The sequence below is a fragment of the Aethalodelphis obliquidens genome, unplaced genomic scaffold (assembly GCF_003676395.1).
Source record: "Aethalodelphis obliquidens isolate GAN/ISIS:26980383/991018 unplaced genomic scaffold, ASM367639v1 scaffold58, whole genome shotgun sequence".
In the NCBI taxonomy this organism is placed as follows: domain Eukaryota; kingdom Metazoa; phylum Chordata; class Mammalia; order Artiodactyla; family Delphinidae; genus Aethalodelphis; species Aethalodelphis obliquidens.
Genome location: NW_020838002.1, coordinates 8,075,000 through 8,100,022, shown reverse-complemented (window position 1 = coordinate 8,100,022; position 25,023 = coordinate 8,075,000). Strand labels below are relative to the sequence as shown.

The 25,023-nt window shown below is 36.4% G+C and overlaps 1 protein-coding gene and 1 long non-coding RNA gene across 3 annotated transcripts in view; one reads left to right on the top strand and one right to left on the bottom strand.

Moving 5' to 3' along the window:
* Positions 1-11,703, top strand: part of LOC113609723 (uncharacterized) — a 60,886-nt gene extending 49,183 nt beyond the window's left edge. The window contains exon 4 of the long non-coding RNA XR_003428775.1: positions 10,934-11,703. This is a non-coding gene — a long non-coding RNA (uncharacterized LOC113609723). The remainder of the gene's footprint in view (positions 1-10,933) is intronic.
* Positions 2,010-25,023, bottom strand: part of GDPD1 (glycerophosphodiester phosphodiesterase domain containing 1) — a 46,777-nt gene continuing 23,763 nt past the window's right edge. The window contains exons 3-10 of one of the 2 annotated variants that reach the window (XM_027087233.1): positions 21,149-21,284; positions 19,336-19,396; positions 12,431-12,549; positions 11,833-11,922; positions 7,952-8,085; positions 5,021-5,080; positions 3,243-3,294; positions 2,010-2,836 (exon numbers count right to left, since the gene is read on the bottom strand). In XM_027087233.1, the coding sequence (XP_026943034.1) occupies positions 2,714-2,836; positions 3,243-3,294; positions 5,021-5,080; positions 7,952-8,085; positions 11,833-11,922; positions 12,431-12,549; positions 19,336-19,396; positions 21,149-21,284 (775 nt within the window). In that variant the 3' untranslated portion in view covers positions 2,010-2,713. The remainder of the gene's footprint in view (positions 2,837-3,242; positions 3,295-5,020; positions 5,081-7,951; positions 8,086-11,832; positions 11,923-12,430; positions 12,550-19,335; positions 19,397-21,148; positions 21,285-25,023) is intronic. The other variant, XM_027087235.1, reaches the window with a different exon arrangement.

The window sequence follows — 25,023 nt, the reverse complement described above, 5'->3', positions numbered from 1 at the left end:
CCCAATTTCTAGAACAAGTCCTGGCCAGAAATGAGCGGTTGAACAGCTCTGGGACTCAGTGTCAACTTACTACTGTAATTAGTCCAGTGTTATCACTCTGTTTTTCGGTTCTATTAAATGAGCTTCTTTCCAAGATCTGGGTCCTAGTTCTTGTAACTTGTGTCCTGTTGTGCCTTGGTAACATGCCTCGGACCCTAGTCCTATAGAGAAACTCTTACTACTTCAAGTTAAAACTCACAAATTCCGGCAGAACTTCCCGGGTGGTCCAGTGGTTATGACTCCATGCTCCCAATGCAGGGGACACAGTTTCAATCCCTGGTTGGGGAAGATCCCGCATGCCACGCAACGCGGCCAGAAAAAAAAAAAAAAGATAGTAAGAAAATAAAATTCCCAGGCTTCCCTGGTGGCGCAGTGGTTGAGAGTTCACCTGCCGATGAAGGGAATACGGGTTCGTGCCCCGGTCCAGGAAGATCCCACATGCCGCGGAGCGGCTGGGCCCGTGAGCCATGGCCGCTGAGCCTGAGCGTCTGGAGCCTGTGCTCCACAACGGGAGAGGCCACAGCAGTGAGAGGCCTGCGTACCACAAAAAAAATAAAAAATAAAAAAAAAGAAAAGAAAATTCCCTCATGCCAATTTCCTACTGAAATACCTACCTGTAACTGCTGTCCACTGCCATGTATTTAGGATTCTACTGGCATGCTGGACTATAGGTCTGTCAAATCTTTTTTTTTTTTTTAGGCCACGCCTCATGGCTTGTGGTGATCTTAGTTCCCCACCCAGGGACTGAAACTGTGCCCCCTGCATTTTAGGAGTGCAGAGTCTTAACAACTGGACCACCAGGGAAGTCCCTGGGTCTGTCAAATCTAGTGCCAGCTTCATCCTAGGCAAAGGGTCTAATCCCATCTTTTGACCACTTCTCTAGCCTTCCCTACCATGCAATGCCTAGCAATATCTCTCTCAGAATGAAAGGGTATCTAACCTCTTTTAAAATGTGATGCCCCAATCAGAAAAGCAATATTCAGATGTTATCTGATAACTCTCTTGTTATAGATACTATACTTTTATTAAATGAATTGAAGTCACCTTGACTATAAAATCATCAAACTTTTAAAACATGACTTTCTAAACATCTTTACCATGCTGGGTACTTTATCTTCTACTGATTGACTCAAAATATATGCTTGCCCTATAATATGAACTGCATCATAACTGAATCATAACAAAGCAAAAGTTGGAAAGGGGAAATTGCAAAAAGAATTATATCAAAGATGATCAAAAAGATCTCTAGCAACTATAATCATAAATTACTATAAGCGAAAGTGAAAATGATGGATTTAATGGATTACCTGCCCAAGTTATTTACTCAAATACCAAGCGGCAATTTCTTTACCATAAAAGTGTTTCTATATTTTATTTTCCTTACACTAAAGAGAAGTCTCAGGTGTATTTAGTTACACTATCAATTTACCATCTCATTAAATTCTGAAAAAAAATTATAAAGCATATTTGGAATTATGACTGCAAAACAAAAACACCACCAATGAAGAACACTTACTTTGTTTCTGAAAATTTTATTTCAGTTTAAACAAAAAAACAAATGTCATTTATGTCATCCAGGTGGGAGAGTATGATCATCCTTTGTAGCTGTTAGCTGGCAAACTTCAAATGTTCCAGATTATACTTACCTCCCAGAGAGATAACGAAAATAAGTCAAAAAGATTAGAAATAGATTTACATGAAGTCACGTCAGAAAATCTGAGAAAGTGATGCTTTGAGAAATTCTCTTTCCACTAATACTCAGAAGAATAGATTCTTAAAGATCAGGAGGAGGTGGCTTATACTATAAGTTTTAGGCACAGTGATACGCACTTTCATCAGTTTCATATGATTGTTAGGATTCAAGATGTTATTTAAAATCTAGATGTAGGTCCAGACAGTTAGTCATTGCCAACAATGGAAAATGTACATTTCTTTAGAGGAAACAAAAATGTGACTATTTGCATCTTGTCTTAATTTACAATTAAGTCCAATTTTAATGTTTACCAAAAAAAAAAGACACAGTAGTTTTGTTACATACCTGAAAAAGATTCCAAATAGAATGTCCCTATTGACAACAGCAACCAAGAAATTCGAATTTAGTCTACAGATTTTATTTCTGATCATGTAATAAACTTTCAGTTATTTCTTTGAGTCTGCTTTCTGCTAACAATGTTCAACTTGTCAGATAATTACATCACTGATTTCCGAGCTCTCCTTTCACTGTATTTTTCCCCTTTAACTAAGATGTACCTAGAAATAAGAAGACAACTCGGATAGCTGTAATGGCCTTCAATAATTCTGTCTTACTAATTAGTTGATCTTATTCCAGTGAAGACTAATGTCAAATTTATCCAATAGTCTTTGATTTCAGAATTACTTATAATAGTAGAATACTGCATCATATACAGAAATCTTGATCGATAATCTTCTACTTACATCTCATAACCAGTTTTCTTTCTAAACAAACTATTTACAAATGTAAAATATGCAATATTGTTTAAAATAGATATACAATATATAGTTTCTACATTCTCAGACAGGCTTAAAAATGAGGTAATAAACACTTAACTGATTAAACCTTTTACCATTCCAGAAATGGCTTAGGGAAATAATAACAATTTTTTTTCTTAAGTCTTTTCATGTTTTCTTTGAATGCTTCTGAGTACCTCCTTTTCTATTCTGAAAAATTATGTAAAAAATCCTTAAGTTTTGTTGGATAGTCTGTCATCACCCCAGTTGCTCCCAAATCAAAAGCTCTTTTGTATTCCTGCTCTTCATTTAATACCCAAATGTACACCTGAAAATTAGAAACATGAGAAATATGAGAAGAAATGTTAAAATAGAAAATTATTTTTATGGTAGCATTTATCCACTACAATCTCAGCACACTTAAAAATAACCTTTTAATAACCTGCAATTTTAAGAAATCGTTGAGCCCTTTAAACAAAGTCCACTTTGCTCATTAAATATGACCGTCCCACCTCTCGGCTTCAACTATTCTCACCAATACACAGGTGAATTCTGAAATGCCAATACTTTCTTGTTAACTGTAAGGCAGAGCTTAAGGTCTTCATATGAGAACCAGTAAAGCAGCAGAAGCAGAGTCAGGACCATAGTAAGTCAGTTAAAAGTTCCTGCCCCTTAAACTTGTGTTAAACTGCTAAACTACGCTGTTTCTAAAATGCATCATTCCAAAAACTTACCTGAATGCCTCGGGCAGTGAGGTGGTCGAACAAAGCTTTTCTCATTAGTAGACTAGAAAAGAAAAGCACAACAGATTTAGGTACTCCTTAGCCCTAAAGGAGCACTAAAATTAGTCCTCAGTCCTAACTTAGTCAATTTAAAGTTTATAATTCCTAGTTGAACTTAATCCCAACGTTTTGGCAATATAACCAACGGCCTCAAGCAATAATAGCTACTGTGGATGCATTTGTATCTTAACTGCTGAAACTCCTTTCTACTCCTTGCTGCCACTAGATCCCCGGGAGATGTATTCTTATTGAAGTAGCTCAGTGCAGAAGGGGCTTCCTCATTTTCCTTGCTGGCATCATAATGAGAGTGAGAAATAACTGGGAAGTCGGTGTTCCTAACTTTCCAAGTTAAAATAAAGCAGTGAACTTGGGTCAAATTCTGTAACATCACAGTCCATTTATAAAATGAATTAGTCTTTTGTGAGCTATCTTAGAAACTTAATGTCCAGGACTTCCCTGGTGGCGCAGTGGTTAAGAATCCGCCTGCCAATGCAGGGGACACGGGTTTGAGCCCTGGTCTGGGAAGATCCCACATGTCGTGGAGCAACTAAGCCCATGGGTCACAACTACTGAGCCTGCGTGCCATAACTACTGGAGCCTGCGTTCCTAGAGCCCGTGCTCCGCAACAAGAGAAGCCACCACAATGAGAAGCCCACCCACCACAACTAAGAGTAGCCCCTGCTCACCACAACTACAGAAAGCCCCTGTGCAGCAACAAAGACACAACACAGCCAAAATAAATAAATAAATAAATGTATATCAAAAAAAGAAACCTGATGTCCATTAATTACACTATCCTTTATATAGGAAAAAAAAGCATTTTTTTTCAGTTCCAAATAACTAACTTAAAAATGAACTTTTAGATACAAATCACTTGAGCAAGATGGGAACTTACTGTACTGAAAAGCTACACATACTATTTCTATTCTGTTTATGTCTATTAGAATGATTAAGTAACAGAAACTAAAAATCATATGCATTTAACACCAATTAAAAATGCATCCTTAAAAACTAGAAATTAAATCAGGAATACAGCAGAAAAGAAGAAACCCTGTGGCACAGAGAAAAGATACAACTAGTTTTCCAACTCTATGAAAGAGGAGCTAGTGATAAAAGGTTGTGATTTATGACTATTACTTAAGCATTCAAGGTTCCACTTTAAAGCAAAGTATAGCACAATAACTTTGCGGGGTTTACCTAACATTAAACTCAACACGTCTTAGAATTTAACGCATTTTATCTAAAGTAGATGCCCACCATATAGACAGGGCTTCCTTTTTGCTGTTAAGTCTCGCTGCAGATTTTCCTGAGAGATGTGCCATTAGTCAATATGTACTCTTACATATATTGCATTGCTATACACACCTCTTTTCACTGTATTTTTGACTGCAGGCTCGTGGAAACAGTGACTAAGTAGAGGGGATGGGTATATATCCCAGCTCTGCTACTAACCAGCTACATAACGCCAAGTACTGTAAATCATCTAACTTCGGGTAGGTGGGTGCTCAGTTTTCTCCTGAGTTTGATGAGATTATCTCCCAATTCTTCTTCAGGTTTTGTGACTAGCAATTAAGCTAGTTCTAAATGATTCATACATCATCCGTTTGTATAGTAGATGTTCAACACATCCCTGTTACAAATTACATGTAGAAAGCCTGCTCTAAACTATAGGCATCGTATTTAATAGAGTTAAAACAATAATTTGTATATCAAGAAACTAAAATTCTTACATATCAGAAAGCCAGATGAGAAACTTTTGACTTCTGGACATGGTGTGTGGTTCTTTTAGCCTGAGGCAAAATAAAATTTAAATCATAAATTAGAAACACAGGAATATATCAGTGTGATAAAATAAAACAAGTACAAAAACAAAAAGAGTGCCTTGTCTGCACTTAGTATATGTTTAAAAAATATTTGGAAAAGGGCAAAAATAAGTTCAAACAAAGCCCATTTGGGTTTTCTATTTTCATTGATTTCAAGCTAATTTTTTGCTACAATTCAAAGGTTAAAATTAATAAGTTATCTTTCCAGAGACCCTGGGTGCCCAGAACTCATGTCTCTTCTCTTTTCTGGTGAAGCCTCTTTCTTTTGCTTTGTCTGCTGTAATTCTGTTATGTAGTAGATTTAAACACACAACCAAACTTTACTATGGATTAAAAGATATTTGGGGTAAAAATGAGACTAAAAAAACCCTAAAGGCATTTTTTTCTTTCACTTTCAATGTTTTAAGACCTAGGCCCTGTCCTTTTAAAATATCTCTCCTACTGAAAGAGTATACATGACTTTTAGACCTAAGCTGAGCTCCTTCTTCAACCTCTTTGATGCCTAGAGCAGCACCTGTGTCATTAACTCTGGGTTGTGTCCAGAGACATCTCTGATTAGTCAGTCTCTCTACTATGAAGATTCCTCAGCTTCTTTCTAAGTTAAACAGCACAGAGTGATTTTTATTCTCCCCAGATCTTCATTTCTTATTTCCTTTCTAACTCCTCCTATCTACACTAAATTCATTTTTTAAAAAATAAATTTATTTATTTTTATTTTTGGCTGGGTTGGGTCTTCGTTGCTGCTCGCAGGCTTTCTCTAGTTGCGGCAAGCAGGGGCTACTCCTCGTTGCGGTGCGCGGCCTCTCGTTGTCATGGCTTCTCTTGTTGCAGAGCACAGGCTCTAGGCGCGCAGGCTTCAGTATTTGTGGCACGTGGGCTTAATAGTTGTGGCTCACGGGCTCTAGAGCACAGGCTCAGCGGCTGTGGTGCACGGGCCTAGTTGCTCCGTGACATGTGGGATCTTCCTGGGCCAGGGATCGAACCCATGTCCCCTGCATTGGCAGGCAGACTCTCAACCACTGCGCCACCAGGGAAGCCCACTAAATTCATTTTTTGTCTTTTTCTCTGAATTCAGTTTTTATTTGACGCTCTCTAAATAAACTCCTCTTTTCCCACTAACTCTAGCCCAGGTAGAAAGTCCTGATTGCAATTTCAGGAATCCCAAGAATTTAATAACTCAAAACGCTAGTTATTGACAACAAATGATTATGTTGTCTTAGGAAGTACCGTCTTTCATTACAAAAAATAATAGGGACTTCCCTGGTGGCACAGTGGTTAAGAATCTACCTGCCAATGCAGGGAACACGGGCTCTATCCCTGGTCCAGGAAGATCCCACATGCTGCGGAGCAACTAAGCCCGTGAACCACAACTACTGAGCCTGTGCTCTAGAGCCGCGAGCCACGACTACCGAGACCCCGAGCCACAACTACTGAAGCCCACGCGCTCTAGGACTTGTGCTGCGCAACAAGAGAAGCCACCGCAATGAGAAGCCCGCACACCGCAACGACGAGTAGCCCCCGCTTGCCGAAACTAGAGAAAGCCTGTGCGCAGCAACGAAGACCCAATGCAGCCAAAAATAAATTTTTTTTAAAAAAATAATAAAATATACAAACACATAATATCCTACCAGTGTCTTAATCCATAATCATTTTTTAGAGAAAAAAATTAATTCTATGAAGTTTGTTCATATGTCTATTTTTTAATAATATTTGCTTCTAAAAGGAACACATGGAGATGATCTAGAGAGCACAACAGTACACTCTTGACCAGAGGAAAGCTAAGTACTTTAGGAATAAATGGTTAGGAATTATTTTAATCTAACAAACAAAAATGGTTTGTTTGTAGACAAGAATGATTTCTGCTGTTTCGTTTCAGAAACAGCTACAAACACTGCTAGTAAATGTAATTGGGAATAGATAAAATAAACATACTCGTAACTAACAAACTCAAACTGGAAGACAAGCATGAAACATAGATGCTGAGTACAGGGGTACTGATCAACTTGTTTCTCTTAATGATATTTCCTAATGACTTATGTACTAATGTTCAGCTTGATTTTTTTTGAAGTTCTGTGGGGATGAAAAGAGTTTTCATGCAGGTGAAGTCACATTTAAATGATCTCCTCAGAAGCTCTGAATTCCTTTGTCATGGCTCGGTTATTATTAGAAATGTATAGCTAGGAATGACATTATAAGGGTAGGGGATTGTGAGATGAAGCTCTCTAATAATAATGATAAAGATAATTTAACAGTAAAAGTTATCATTTATTGACTGCTTATTATTTGCCAGGCAATGCTAAGTGTTTTATATATTTTTATCTTTGTAGTAAATTAGTGTGTGAAAAGCAAGGCTTTATACCCAGCAGAGAAATTACATAAATATGGAATTACATAAATATGTTAGTTTTATAAAAACTAACTCTATCCTTTTCTTTCTCCCATCTCCAGAGGTTTTTTTGCATTGTTGTTGTGGTGGTGGTGGTGGTGATTTAATACTAGTGGTGAATTTGGAGCTTAATGGAATTTCAGCTGGGTATAGTTGTCAATCAAGCAGAAGGAAGTAAGGGAAGTTGGAGGGCAATTGCTATTAGATGTTTCAATGATTAAGCTCAATTCTTTTTACCTGACTTCTGAGTACACAGGCACTGAAAGTCATTGTTACCTGAAATGGGTCAGGTAAATACTTTAAAACCTTTATTATTCATTTTAGAGAATGAATCTTAATTATATCAAATATGGAAATAACTAGAGCAATCTATTCTTTATCATTGATATCAACAAGTCTTCGTCTTAGTTTTCCTGTAATTGAGAATTGATGAAAACAGGGGAACCACTTACTTCAGTATGATAGAAGGCATTGGGATTTCAAAAAACTGTTCTCGAATGGGCACAAAGGGCAAGAGGCCAGTGAAGAACAGGCCAAGAATGAGCAGAACACGTTGTAAACTGAAGAGTATAGGAATTTCTGAATTCTAAAAGACACAAACAATATTGTTCAAATATTGTTCGAATAAAGAGGTTTATTTCACAACCTTCAAAATTTCCCAAGACTGTATCTTGACATCTGTTACAAGTACTCCCTGAATTATCAATATCCATTCCTAACACACCACACTTAGAAATGACTAGTCCTTGACAAATGGCTCAGGATCTACCTTGGAGGCCTATAGTATTAATTGATACTCAAGTTTCTCTATTCCCTACTCTCTGCTTTTGCAATACCATTTCTGTCTGTTACTGCTTGTCCTTATCAGTAGAGATTAAACATACCAAATTTAATGGAACAAGATAAAGAAATAAAATATTCAGTAACCTTCTACATATTCAATAACCATATATATAATAAATTTTTAAACAGTATATGATACAGATATGAATATAGATATATATTAATGGTGTTGAAAATATGTCACCTTTCAGCTACATATACATATTTTCAAATGTAAATAGGACTTTGTAAACTAGTCTAAGAATCTAACCACCCTTCTAAGTTTCTATTACAAAATGTGTTCAAGATCCCCAAACCCTTCAACTGCAAGCTTCATCTATATGTGAACTCTTTTCATCTTGCAAAACTGAAACTCTGTACCCAGTAAACAGCTCCCCATACCCGCCTCCTCCAGCTCCTCCTATGTCTGTCTTTAAAACAAATAAACATTATAATAAATTTGAATATTTCTGAATAAAAGTAATATATTGAAAAAATCATGCAAAAACATAATTTATTTTCAATATTAGCTCTAAATTACCTACTTCTTTATTTTTTAATAATGGAGTAAATAAGTTTGAGGACTTCTTTTGCTCCTAAGTTCACATGCTGCTTTGTAATATTTTCAGTTTATTTATATACAGGTGTTCCAGCTGCAACACAGTATACAAGTCCCTGAAAAAAACTTTGATTTATGCAAATTCATACACTAAGAATAACAGAGCTCATAGGAGGAAATAGGGCTAGGGGCTGACCCTCAAAACTTATGCAATTTTGGAACCAGAGAACTAAAAACAGTAACTGGTACCTCTGGAGAGCCATGCAAGGTCACTGGTAGGAGAGGGCTAGGAGCGGTATGCTGGCATACCGCTGGCATAATAACTGGTTGTCCCTGTATTCAGTTAGAATATCTGGAATGGCACCCAGGCATTAGTATTTTTTGAAACAATTCTGGTAATTCCAATACACAGCCAAGGATAAAAACAACTGCATTAAAAGTATGAGCGAATAAAAAGTCATTAGATGAGAATAAGTGCCACATATTTTTCCCAGCACCACTGTGTCCCCCACTTTCTTTTATTTTTATATTTTTAGTTTCTAGCATCTGGGAATTAAAGAGCTAATATGAAATTCTCATAAATCATACTTTAAGAATTGTAAAAGATATATGACTTAATTATATAGCATGTTCATAATACGAATGACAATTATTGTTGAGACATTCTTACTGCGGTGTTTGAAAATTGCTGCTGAAAATTTTGGAGTTTTTAAATTCTAAAATGACAGAAAGCCAGAGGCTTCTAGAAAAATATGTGAATCAAGGGAAAAGTTCTGTGATTCTGGACCAAAAGTGAACTTACTTTTAATTTTGAAATAATTATAGAGTCACAGGAAGTTATAAAAATACAGTAGAGGGCTTCCCTGGTGGCGCAGTGGTTGAGAGTCCGCCTGCCGATGCAGGGGACACGGGTTCGTGCCCCAGTCTGGGAGGATCCCACATGCCGCGGAGCGGCTGGGCCCCGTGAGCCATGGCCGCTGAGCCTGAGCGTCCGGAGCCTGTGCTCCGCAACGGGAGAGGCCACAACAGTGAGAGGCCCGCATACCACAAAAAAAAAAAAAAAAAAAATACAGTAGAGTCTTGTATATCCTTAACCCAGCTGCCCCAAATGGTAAAATTTGATGTAGCCAGTTGTATCAAAACCAGGAATTGACATTGATATATTACTGTTAGTTAGACTGTAGACCTTATTCGGTTTTCACCATTTTTAAAACCTGTGCTCATTTGTGCATGTGTATAGTTCGATGCAATTTTAACCCATGTATAGATTTGTGTAACCTCCACCACAATCAAGGTGCAGAACTGTTCCATCACCACACAGAAACTCCCTCCTGCTACTTCTTTGTATTTGCACCCACACCCAGTCCCTGTCCTCTGGGAGCCACGAATCTGCTCTTCATGTCTGTAGTCTTGAGAATGTTATATAAATGTAATCATATAACCATTTGAGGTTAATTTTTCTCACTAAGCAAAATGCCTTCTAGGACCATCCAGGTTGTTGCATGTGCCAGTAATTCACTCCCCGTTACTGCTGAATAGTATTACATTGTATGGATGTGTTAGTTTGTTCAGCCACGTACTCACTGAAGGGCATTTGGCTCATTTCTAGGATTTTGGTATTGTGAATAAATCTGCTATAAACATTCATGTATAGGTTTTTGTGTGCATAGTTTTCATTTTTCTGAGATAAATGCCCAAGAGTAAGATTGCTGGTTAATATGGTAAGTGTATGCTTAGTTTTGTAAGTAACTACCCAACTAATTAAGAGAGTGGCTGTTCTATTTTACGTTCCCACCAGCAACGCAGGTGAGATCCAGTTTGTCCTCTTCTTCTCTAGCATTTGCCATTATCACTATTTTTTAATTTGAAAAAATTTTTTGAATGATGTAAAAAGATCAGCCGGTCATGAAGCCTCCAGTATACTATCTCCCTTTTAATGACATGTGAAAATACTATCAGACAATGATTAGTTATGGAAGTCTCAGTCCTAAATTGTTGGGGACCTGAAGCTACTCAGCCCATCGATTATTCTGTTCTCTCCTTTTGTACACAGATACCTTGGGATCTCACAGAGCCTGCTGCACATAAATAAAACTTACTTGCCTTAATGAGAGCCTCATTACTTTTAATTGTACTTTTAATTGTAATGGTTCTTGAATCTATGCTTTTGCCTTCTTTGCTAGGAAGGAACACCTTCTCAAAAGAATTCTTTGTATTTTAGAATTACTACTTGTGTCATGATATTCCTTCTGCACTATCACTTGTATTCTGAAAGAGAATCTTCAGTGTTTAAGGTTTTTTAACACTTTGAATTTCAAATCCTCTTAGCTGATTTTACAGCTATATTTGCTTATAGAGGCTTAGTGTACCATTTCAAACTATATCAACTTAATTTTTTATAGATATATTTTCTTCAAACAGAAAAATTTCAGTTGGTGGATGGCCCTACTTTTATATACTACCTGATAATCATGATCCTGGCTTAATTTGATTAATTCTATTTGGGAGGTACGGTAAAGAAAGCTTGAGCTATAGAGTGGAAGGATTAAATACTTTCGTTAATTCAAAATTACACAAAAAATTTTGATTAACTAACAAAAACTAGACACTAAAAAATAGAAATCATATTTTGTTTTATAATATACATAATAAAATTAATAAAATGTTGGCAAACAACTAATATTACCATGTGAAAATAATAATTCTGTGAGCCAGTCCAATTATATTGAACTTAAATTGCAAGGTCCACTATCTCTACTAAATCCATTATCTATAAATTCATCATCTTTATTCGTAAATTTCTGGTTAGTTGCTTCCATCCAGTACTGTCTGCCTTTGCATCAAGGCTATGAAATAAAGATATTAAAAAAAATTATTACTGTATTTACTTAACATTTAAAGATACACAACAGCAACAAAAATAGATCATTCTGTATCATTTATGAAGCTTACCTCTTTGTAGCACTTTTCTACAATTTCATAACTGGCATTACCCCACACTGTTATGTGTTCTCGTCTGTACTGCTTCACCAACTCTGAAACCTACATGTGAAAATTCAAAATTTTATGCATGTGCCTATTTGTAAATCCACTTACATGATTTCACTTAAACAATGGATTACAATTGACTATCTGCCAGTGTATACTATAAAATTTTGGAAGAACTGATACACAAATTCAGATTATTTTATAAAGTACAAGAAATTACATTTTACCATTATATGATTTATTTAATAGAAGACAACTGTTTAGTAATTTGCTATAAACTAAGTACAAGTGAAACTAGAAGAAGTTAATTAGGTAAATGCCAGAGCGATGGGTTCACAGAAGCTCACTTTTATCCATGCCTGCGACATGACAAGTCACTCTGAAACAGGCTTTCCTACAGTACAGTGATGTCTTCTACCAGGGCAGTATTTGAAACAATACTGATCCCTAGAGTATCACATTTCCTTGAACACTATCAATCTATGCAGGCACCTACTCTAGCCTTATTTAGTTTGGAGGAAATCGGATGCAACACACTCAGAGGACACAATGCCTTAAGTACCTTCTTAATCAGCAAATTGTTGTTGACTTTGATATCGATGTTAATAGGAGTGTTAGGAAAGGCCTCAAAAACTTCCTTCAGTAATGGAATTCGGTTATCTTTTCCTTCACATTGGCATGCTGAGAAAGCAAGATTTTTAAATGTATTTTTAAAAGATAACTTACAGTTTTTTGATGATTAGAAAAGTTATAGTATGTAGTCATAGTAGGACACTTACAAAATGATGAAAAATATAAAGAAGAAAAGAAAAATCGTCTAAAAATCCAACAACTTAGATAAAACCATTGTGATCATTTGGTGTATTTTCTCTCCTCTTTTCTTCCTATGCATAATCTAATTAGAGTTATAATATAGTGGCCCTTCAGATTTTAAGCTGATTTTTTCACATAAGTAAAACTAAGTATTGCATGTTAATACGCTGTATTTATGATTATGATTAAAATTTTTTTCCATTAAATTTTTTGAGATAACTGTAGATTCACATGCAGTTGTAAGAAATAATACAGAGATCTGTGCAGGCTTTACCCAGATTCCCCAATGGTAACCTCTTGCAAAACTACAGTACAATATCATAACCATGATATTGACATTGATATAATCCACTGATCCTATTCTGTAATTATTATTTTAAAAGGTTTTAAAATACTCCACTGAGTAGCTATACAACAATTTAATTTTTAAAATTGAACCATTCCCCTTGAAGGGGAACATAGTTTGCCCCTGCAAAATATGCCATTTTGGCATAAGGATTATTTTGAAGTGAATGCAATTGAGAAGCAGCAGATACAAGAAAAGCTCTCTGTCCTTCCCCTATCTGCCTAAAAATAAGACTTAAATTATACAAAAATTAATCAACAGCAACCCTTGACCCTTGTCAGCACCAAAGGACTCTACATAACAAACTACTGACTAGCCTTTATCTTCCATTAATCCCCTATATATTTACCTTTCCACAATTTGCCACCCTGGACACTCAAAGTCCTTTTCCTTTGTCTTGTTACTTCTCTGAAAATTTATTGGTTTTTTTTGTTTGTTTTGTATATTTGTTTAAGATGCTATATAAACTCAAGTTCTAGCCATGCCTTTGAAAAACTTATCCCTGAGTTTCCCTTATGACACATACATATTAATAAACTTCTGTTTTTCTCTTGTTAATCTCTTTTTTTATTACAGAGTCCAGCTGAGAACCTAAAAGGATAGAAGAAAAAAATTTTTTTTCATCCCCTTGACCCTACTAGTGGATACTGAGATTGTTTCTAAAGTTTTGCTGTGACATAATCATTGAATTTTTCAGAGATTGAGAATATGTTTAGGCAAGGGAAATACATGCTAATCAGTAATGGGTTGAAGAATTATATCAATGCAGTTATTCAAAGAAAACTGAGTCATGAAAAAATCAGAAGAGGATTTTAAACATTCTTTTTATTTCCTGAGGGTCATTTTCTTTATTCTTTCCCTAGTTCCTTTTGCCTCTAATCACTTATATAATATACTATACATACTATATAACGATTATAAAATTTCCCTTTCCACCTCAAACGTCAATTCCACTAATCTGTGAATAACAAAATGGTGAAAGATCCTTTATTTCACCTTCATTGTACGACAAATCAAAACAAAGAAGCATATCCAAAAAAAGTAAATTAAATCCATGTCAGAAAACTTTTTTTTAATAAAGACTCATGTGAAAAGCAGGATGTAAATGGGGGAAAAAAAAGAAAAAAATCTGTTACTGTTTTGTCTGTTCTGTATTCTATTCTTATTGCCTTTTTACTACCCCTTGTAATTCAGATAGGGCTCTGGGTCATTCTGATGGGACTATCAATCATTTGGCTTTGCCTCCCTGGCCACAGAGAAAGCACATGACCTTTTAAGCATAACAATATGGACCACAGGTGATGTTGTCTGAAATCCTCAGCTGAATGGATCATGTACTTTTGACGTTATCAGAGGTCCATCTTTATGTGGAGAAGGTGTGCCTGAGAACAAAGCTAACATCGATGAAAGTAGACCCAAGAAATGGAGATAAGAGAGACAAATTATTGCTTGAGCAACTGGAGTCAGTTATGTTTGAAGGCATATAACCTCTACACTCTTTAGTTATGAGAAGAAATAAATTCTTTTTAATAAACTTTTCTTAAACTATCTTGAGGGCTTCCCTGGTGGAGCAGTGGTTAAGAATCCACCTGCTAATGCAGGGTTACATGGGTTCGATCCCTGGTCTGGGAAGATCTCACATGCAGCGGAACAACTAAGCCCATGCGCCACAACTACTGAGCCTGCGCTCTAGAGCCCACGAGCCACAACTACTGAGACCACATGCCACAACGACTGAAGCCCACACACCTAGAGCCCGTGCTCCACAACAAGAGAAGCCACCGCAATGAGGAGCCCACGTACCACAACTAGAGAAAGCCCACGAGCAGCAACGAAGGCCCAATGCAGCTAAAAATAAATAAATTTTTTAAAAAAATCCAGATTAAAATAATACAGCAAACTATCCTGAGATGGATTTCAAGTACTTAAAACTCAAAGAGTTTGGACTTAAACTACAGAATTGAACTATAAAAGTTAATTTAAAATTATTTATTTATTTATTTATTTATTTATGTCTGCATTGGGTCTTCGTTGCTGCTCACAGGGTTTCTCTAGTTGCTGTGAGCGGGGCTACTCTTCGTTGCGGTGTGTGGGCTTCTCATTGCAGTGGCTTCTCTTGTTGTGAGGCATGGGTTCTAGGCGCACAGGCTTCAGTAGTTGTGGCATATGGGCTCAGTAGTTGTGGCTTGCAGGCTCTAGAGCACAGGCTCAGTAGTTGTAGCACAGGGCTTTAGCTGCTCCACGGCATATGGGATCTTCCCGGAGCAGGGATCGAAGCCGTGTCACCCTGCATAGGCAGGCGGATTCTTAACCACTGCGCCACCAGGGAAATCCCTGAACTATAAAAGTTAATTATTGTTAATATATAAAAATTTAGCTATTGGGACCTCCCTGGTGGTGCAGTGGTTAAGAATCCGCCTGCGTTCAAACCCTGGTCTGGGAAGATCCCACATGCCGTGGAGCAACTAAGCCGTTGTGCCACAACTACTGAGGCTGCGCTCTAGATCCACGAGCCACAACTACTGAGCCCAAGTCCCACAACTACTGAAGCCAGCGCACCTAGAGCCTGTGATCCACAACAAGAGAAGCCACCGCAATGAGAAGCCTGCACACTGCAATGAAGAGTAGCCCCCTCTCACCGAAACTTGAGAAAGCCCACGCACAGCAACGAAGACCCACGCAGCCAAAAGTAAATAAATAAATAAATGTATATATTAAAAAAAAATTAGCTATTGTTTTTACCTACGTAGCATCCTTCCTTCCCTTGGAAAACCTCCTTCATTCCAAATTGTTCTGGTTGGGCTGTCAAAAACATGACCCACTCCCCACTTACTCTCACAGTAGGCATATGACCTAGGTCTGGCCAATCATAATAGCCTATCTCTTTGTCCACAGTGAATAGTTCAAGATGGACACATGATCCAAGTTGGGCCAATCAGTGTCTTTCTCTAGAACTTTTCCTTTCCCTGGGGTCACAGTACAGGCAGGATGTGAATTTACAGTTATCAGTGATCATGTTCCTGCCACATGGCCCAAATCCATAAGACCCAAGAGAAGCAGAACAATGGAATAAAGCCAGAAGAGTCCTTTTTTGTACCCAAGGATCCAAAAATGTTTAATATCAGATCCACCACATCTTAGAGAGTTAATGATAAAATAAATGTCTTTTTTCCCCTTAAGCTAGTGTAAACTGGTTTCTGTTACTTATAACCTAAAAAGTCTGAACATGATGTTCTATCTGCACAGTCCAATAGGGTAGCCACTAGCCACATAGGGCTATTTAAATTAAAATGAAATAAAATTTAAAATTCAGTTACTCAGGTGCACTAGCCACATTTCAAGTGCCCAGCAGTCACGTGTGGCTATTGACTCTTGTATCAGACAGTGCAAGTGTAGAACATTTCTATCACTATAGAGAGCTCTATTCAGACGATGCGATTCTAGTTAAATAAAAATTTTGTTAGCTTATTAAGTGTGGAAAAATTAATTTTGCAGTCAGAAGAATTACCATGGGCAATAGCTATTCACACCCAAGTAAGATGTATGCAAGGATCAATTTAGAAAGAGATCAAACAGACAAAACTAACTTTGGAACAGCAAAATGACACATCACACAATAAGAATAATATTGCATCAAACAGTGGGGGAAACAAGGAAATAAAAAAGTGCTAAGAGAAAAATGTGTGCTAAAGTGATGTAAAGGTATTTAAATTAGATGACTTGGCCAGCAGAGAGTATAGAAAAAGAGTTGGAGGAAGAAGTTGTCCCAGTATTGTTTTGGGCAGAGAATAACCAGCTGGGAAATACTACCAAAAGGGAAAGAGGAAAATAACAGGAAAACAAGAGCTTTAGACTAGGAGTATGCCATAGGATGTGTTGGGTGATGGAACAGGTGAAGTAGCTCTGGAGCATGCTAGAACTTTAAAACTTATCACCATAGTCAACTCTGATTATCCAAATTGTGTATTTTCCATGAAAAAGAGGTTGCTTTCAAGTAAGCAGGATAGATAATAACAAACCCTTTGGTTAACACATTTTTATGTTCCTTCTTTAAGTTTCCTTTTTAATGTAGCCTGTGGCACATCGAAGCATCTCCTCTCACTGCCGCGGCCTCTCCCGCTGCGGAGCACAGGCTCCGGACGCGCAGGCCCAGCGGCCATGGCTCACGGGCCCAGCCGCTCCGCGGCACGTGGGATCCTCCCGGACCGGGGCACGAACCCGCGCCCCCCCCCGCATCGGCAGGCGGACACCCGACCACTGCGCTACCAGGGAAGCCCCGAAGCATCTTTTAAACGAAAAAACTTAATTCTTCTCCAGTTAAGTTGTGAACCACAAAGAAAGCAAGAGGCCTGAAATTTGTATTCCTCTGAGAGTTGACTCACACACACACACACACACACACACACACACACACACACACACTCTCTCTCTCTCTCTCTCGCTCTCGCGCTCGCTCTCGCTCTCGCGCTCGCTCTCGCTCTCGCGCTCGCTCTCGCTCGCTCGCTCTCGCTCTCGCTCTCTCTCGCTCTCTCGCTCTCTCGCTCTCTCGCTCTCTCTCTTGCTCTCTCTCTCTTCTCCTCCTCCTCTCTCCAGTATTTAAAGAAAACAAGAGTTCCGAGCAGGGGAATAGAAGAGTAAAATAATGAACGACTTTCTGCCTAATCTGAGTCAAGTTTTTACAGTACTATATATTAGTCTGTTTCAGATGCAGTAAACTTCACATTGGAGGCATAGTCTTTAAGTTAATTATGATATGAGTTGAATACAATATGAACAAAAGTTAATTATTAAATTTGAGAGTATGTGGCACTGCCATTAATATGGGATTTGAAGAGATTCTGCAGATAGAGAGGCAGTATAGATAGCTGAACACTGGCCGGGTAAGAAGACCTAGTTTCAAATCCCAGCTCTGTCATTTATTTGTTTTACAACCTTAATCAAGTTCATTTACATCTTTAGGACTCTGTTTCCTTCCTGTAACAGGAGGAGACAGGATTAGATGGTTTCAAAGGTCTCTTCAAGTTCAAAACTTTTATGACTTTATGTGGTAGGTATAAAACCAGGAAAAAAATTAAAATATATTTTTTTCTCAAAGCATCTCATAATCTTTGTGAGGCTTTGGCTCTGCTCTCTACAAAGGGAAAACTAGGAAAAACTTCACTTATGAAATTTTCTTAACCTTCCCAAGTCCACAACTGACACCAATATTGAATAGCTTTGCAAGTATAATCCTACTAATTATAAGAATAAAAGGTCACACAATTGTAAAGCAATTATACCCCAATAAAGATGTTTAAAAAAAAAGAATAAAAGGTGTTTCCTCAAATCAATAAAAGCTTAATGATACTTATCTAGAAGGCAAAGTCCAACAAACATCAGATCAAAACATCCCGTAGAGATAACTGATGCAAACGGTTTTCTGATTTTTATTTGGCTTTCTAAGTTTTCTCAATCAAGGAGAAATTATACCAGCCAATTTTAAATTTAGCTCACAGAGCAGTTACAGTTCTTTTGAAAATTAATATCAATATATCCTTGGCCTAACCAAGGTTTCAACTATATGCAAGCCATACCAAGGACCATAACATGAGCATTTTGCACTTTTCCTGAGTTACATGTAAATCATTCAAAACATGAGGCTGAATTGTGAAGGTGAGGTAGCTCAGCACCTGTATCTCGAGGTTGTGTATTTTCCATCCTAACATGTTCCATCCTAACATAACTAACACATTGGGCCAAGGGACATATCTCTTTGTGCGAAATGTTCCCTCAAAAGAAAAAAAAAAACTGCTATGCTGGTGATTAAAAAGTGAAGATGACTAAGAAATGGATGGTTTATTTGAGTAATGGAATACTCTTAATAATTTAAAATATGGAGTAGCTAAATAACACAGAATGAAAAAATTATAGAATCAGTAAGGATCTGAAAGGGGTCGCTTCAATTTCTTTTCATTTATTCTTCTTATTTATGTTGGATTATTTACTACAAGTTATAGTAATATTCTAGAATTTGAAGCTTTAGAAGTATACAAGCTTTAGAAGTATGGGTTTCTCGTAATTAATATTCAGGCTTAAATGAACTGTATATAAATTTAGATAGAATGAGTCAGTTAAATCTTTGGGCATCATAATCTCAGAGTCAGATGACCATCAAGATTTCAGATTTGTAGGCCTGAGCAAACAAGCTTTGAGGGTAATACTTTTAGTTGGAACTTCTTATCACAAGATAATGCAAATGTATTTCTAATTCTCAGCATAAATGAATACACTTTAGTGTAAATGTTTAATCTGCAAATGTAAATTATTACCTTTTTGAAATGAGACATCCAGTTTTCCAAGGTAAGGTGGGAGTTCCTTTAAAAGATATGACTGAAAAAAGTTAGCTCTCAAAAAATAAAAGTATTTTAGTGTCTTACATTAAGACATAAAGATTTGCTTCTTGAAAAACATAAAAATGAAACACTACAAATGTTTATATAGAAAACTCATTAGTAGAACATCCCCAACAGCAAACTGACCATATAATTACTTACTTTCATGACCTACAAGAAATCTGTACTGTCTAATATGGACCATTTGTCAATAATAAATACACAAAGATCTCAGTAGACAAATGTCAGGAATAGACAATTCAAAGGGGAAAAAAATCATAAAGAAGAATCTTTAAACTCACTAATAAGCAAATGCTAATTAAAATTTAATCTAGCAAATTAGGAAATTCTTGGTATAATTATAATGCCCCTAAATGGTAAGGGTGTGGCAAACTTGGAATTCTTTTAATATCAGATATAAAAAATCTTTTAAACACTTTAAAAGAGCAAGCTGGCAATAGCAACTTTCAATATATATCAAGAAACTATAATGTTCCTAATCTTTTACCCAATAATTTCCTTGCTGAGAGTTAATATAGGGAAATAATTTTAAACATAGAGAAAACTTTATTTTTACACGTATAGATGTTCAGTGCAGTGTTATTTATAATGGTGAAAACTGAGAACTAATTCAAATGCCCAACAAAATAGGAATGGTTAAAGACAACTATATATCCACTCAATGGAATAACTTCAGTCATCTGAAATGTTTTTGAAAAATAAGCATAGAATCTGAAAAGGCTAAATACTGTGTGATTCCAACTATATGACATTTTGGAAAAAGCAAAACTATGGAGACAGTAAAAAGATTAGTGATTGTCAGGGGTTGGGGGCAGGAAGGATGAATAGGCAGAGTACAGAGGATTTTTAGGGCAGTGAAACTATGTTGTATGACATTATATTAGTGGATTCATGTCATTTTCATGAATGTCATGTCAAAACCCATAGAATGTACAACACCGAAAATAAATCCTAATGTAAGCTATGAATTTGGGGTGATGATGCTGTATCAGTGTACATTCACCAATTGTAACAAATGTACCACTCTGGTGCAGGATGTTGATAGTGGGGGGAGGCTGTACCTATGTGAGGTCAGAAAGTATGTGGGAAATCTCTATATTTTCTGATCAATTTTGTTGTGAATCTATAACTGTTCTAAAAAATAAAAGTCTGTTAAAAAAAGAAAAAATGTATATCATGCCATGATGTTAGAGTGTTTAAAAATACAATATAAATAATATACAATGAGAACATAACTATGTAAAAAACGTTCAGGGTATACATACAGATAGTATCCTGTTAACATACGTTTTTTTTAAGGTAGTAGAATTAGGCATTATTTTTCCCTCCATTTATTAGTATTTACTATAATGAGCATGTAACTACTAAAATCAGATTTTTAAAGGGTTCTTTCCTATACCTGAAGACTAAAACTAATTCATATATTTAATCTGAATCAAATAAATTGTAGAATATGTCAAATAAGTTGAACTCCAGTAGCTTTACATTTGAGGACTTTGGTAATTTTGTTGAAATAGTTATCAAAATAAGTCTCCACAGATGTACGTAATAAATACAAATCCTCACTGTAAGTCAGAATAGTTTTTTAACTTTCCTTTGACATTCATTATTTAAACACTATCTTTTTTTATTATTACTTATTGATGTGCTATCTGGCACTCACTGTTTATAAAAATCCTACAGGCCCTAATATCTACTAATTATTAGTTTATCATGCATTTTCACTTACACAGTACTTGAGATCAGAGATGTTTACATTGACTCCAGTTGCTCTCTTTAGGTTCTCATCATGTGACACTACAACTTCTTCATCTTTTGTGATATGGCAGTCCAATTCCAACATATCAGTTCCAACTGTAACTGCACTGAAGAAATACAAAGAAGAATAATGACATTCTGAAACATAAGTAAACATTTAGGTTACATACATTAGATGAAAAAGTTCAGAGTTACAAATCGAAATAGTAGAAAATCCCATAATACTAAAATTTCTTCTCAAGACTATTATCTATTATGAATAATTGATATAAAAATATTCTAACTGAACTTAGAATAAGAGACTCATGTTGCCTCCTTTCCATAACTAGCAATCCTTAATTCTGGCAACCCAGTATAAAGGAAAGAACACTGGACCAGAAGTTGAGATTTGGGCACCAGTTCCTGCTTTGCTATGAACTTGCTGGGTAACTTTGGGTGAGTAACTGCTCCTCTCTGAGCCCACATTTCCACATCTGTAAAATGAAAGCATAAAGAACAAGAAAAGGATGCCCACTTTTGCCACTTAAATTCTGCATAGGATTATAAGTTCTAGAAGGGCAAATGAATAAGAAAAAAAAAGCATCCAAGTTGGAAAAGAAGAAGTAAAATTATCTCTATTTGCAGATGACATAATCTTATATGTAGAAATAAAGGTTCCATATACACCACTGTCAGAACTAATAAACAAACTCAGTAAAGTTCTGGAATACAAAACAAACATACAAAAATCAGTTTTATTTCTATACAATAATAATGAAAATCTAAAAAGGAAATCATGAAGTAATTCCATTTACAATTGCATCAAAAAGAATACAAACTTAGGAATTAACTAAAGAGGTGAAAGACTTGTACAATGAAAACTACAAAACATTGTTGAAAGAAATTAAAGATACAAATAAATGGAAAGACACCCCATGTTCATGGATTGGAACACTTAGTATTGTTAATATGTAAATACTACATTGATGTACAGGTTTAATGCAACTTGTATCAAAATCCCAATGATGTTTTTTACAGAAATAGAAAATCCATCCTAAAATTCATATGGAATCTCAAGGAACCTTGAATAGCTGAAATAATCCTGAAAAAGAGTAAGAAAGTTGGAAGACTCACACTTCCTAATTTCAAACTTACTACAAAGCTACAGTAATCAAAACAATGTGGTACTGGCCTAAAGACAACATATAGACCAATAGAAGAGAGAGTCCAGAAGTAAACCTTCACACATATGGCCAAATGATTTTTGACAAGGATGCAAAGACCATTCACTAGAGAAAGGGCAGTCCTTTCAACAAATGGTATTGGGAAAACTGGATATTCACATGTGAAAGAATGAATTTGAATTCTTACCTAAAACTATATCCAAAAATAAACTCAAAATGGATCAAAGATCTAACTGTAAGAACTCAAATGAAAAAATCTCAGAAGAAAACATACAGAAAAAGCTTCATGACATTGGATTTGGCAATGATTTCTTGGATATGACAGCAAAAGCACAGACTAAAAAGGCAACCCATAGAATGGGAAAATGTATTTGCAAATCACCTATCTGATAAAGAATTAACATCCACAATACATAAAGAATTCCTAAAATGCAATGACAACAAGACAATCAGACTAAAAAATGAATAGACATTTTGCAAAGAAGATGTGCAGCACACATGAAAAGATGCTCAACATCATTAATCATTAGAGAAATGTAATCAAAACCACAACGAGGGGCTTCCCTGGTGGCGCAGTGGTTGACAGTCCGCCTGCTGATGCACGGGTTCGTGCTCTGGTCCAGGAGGATCCCACATGCCGCGGAGCGGCTAGGCCTGTGAGCCATGGCCACTGAGCCTGCGCGTCCGGAGCCTGTGCTCCACGGTGGGAGAGGCCACAGCAGTGAGAGGCCCACGTACCACAAAAAAAAAAAAAACAAAAACCCACAATGAGATACTTCACTCTCATTCAAATGGCTATTAGAAAAAAGAAAGAAAGAAAAGAGGGAAGGGAGGAAAAGAAAAACAAAAAAACAAGTATTGGGATTTCCCTGGTGTTCCAGTGGTTAAAAATCCGCCTTCCAATGCAGGGGACGTGGGTTCGATCCCTGGTCGGGGAACTAAGATCCCACATGCTTCAGGGCATCTAAGCCCACGTACTGCAACTACTGAGCCCACGAGCTCTGGAGCCCACGCACCACAACTACTGAGCCCGTGCGCCACAACTACAGAGAAGCCCACGTGCCACAAGGAAGAGACCATGCACCGCAACGAAAGATCCCATCTGCCACAACTAGGACCCAATGCAGCCAAAAATAAATAAATAAATAAATATTAAAAAAACAAAAACAAGTATTGGCCAAGATGTGAGGAAACTGGAACCCTTATACATTGTTGGTGGGAATGTAAAATGGTGCTGCCACTATGGAAACCAGTATGGCAGTTCCTAAAAAAACTGAACATAGGTTTACCATATGATACAGTAATTTCACTCTGGTTATATATAGAAAAGAATTGAAAGCAGGAACTTGAAGAGATATTGTTATACCCATGTTCATAGAAGCGTTATTCATAATAGCCGAAAGTAGAAACAACCCAATGTCCATCAACTGATGAATGGATAAACAAAATGTAGCATATACATACAATGAAATAGTATTCAGTCTTTAAAAAGAAAGGAAATTCTGATATATACGACAATATGGATGACCTTGTAGACATTATGGTAGGTGAAAACAAAAACAAAAGTACCAATATTTATGATTCTACTTATACAAGGTACCTAGAACAGTTTAATTAACAGAGACAAAGTATAATGGTGGTTACCAGGGCTGTGGGACAGGGAGCTTGGGTAGTTAGTATTTAATGGGTACAGAGTTTTAGTATGAGGTGACTAAAAAGTTCTGGAGATGAAAGGTACAAACTTCTAGTTATAAGATAAATAAGTGCTAAGGATTTAATGTACAACATGATGACTATAGCTAACTGTTGTTATGATACATAGGAAAATTGTTAAGAGAATAAATCCTAAGAGTTCTTTTCACAGGAGGATTTTTTTCCTTTATTCTTTTTTATTGTATCCTTATGAGGGGATGGATGTTAGCTGAACCTACTGTGGTAGTCATTTCACAATATATGTAAATTAAACCATCATGCTGTGTGCCTTACTCTTATACAGTGATGTATGTCAATTATTCCTCAATAAAACTGAAAAAAATAAAAGGTGAAAAAAAAAGTTGTAGAGATGTATAGTAGTGATGGCTGCATAACAATGTGATATACATAATGCCACTGTACTGCACACTTACAAATGGTTAAAATGGCAAATTTTATGTTATGCAAACTTTATCATGATAAAACTAAAATTTTAAATTTAACAATTTAAAAATTGTTTAAAAAAAAGAAAAACATTGAAAAGATAATCTCTAAGGTTCCTTTCACCGCTAAGATCTTTCGACTTTTAGAGAGGGTATACCACAGTGGTTAAGAGCACAAACACTGAAAAAAAAAGGTAAATATGTGAGGTGAGGGATGTGTATTCACAATGTATACACACATTATCATTTTCACATTGTACACTTTAAATATATTATAATGTTGTCAATTATACCTCAATAAAGCTGAAAAAAAAAGCAGCACAGACATTGGGGCCTGCATTCAAATCCTGGCTCTGCCACTTACTTGGGCAAATTCTTTACGCTTGTTTTCTTATTTGCAAAACAGTGATGATAATATTACTTCTCTTCACCTCCTCCCCACCTTGCACCTATACTCCAAGCAGCCCCATGCTCTCTAAATACTTCCTCTGTCTGAAATGTCTTTCACAGAAAAACAATATAATTGTTTTCTCACTTCACAAATGAGA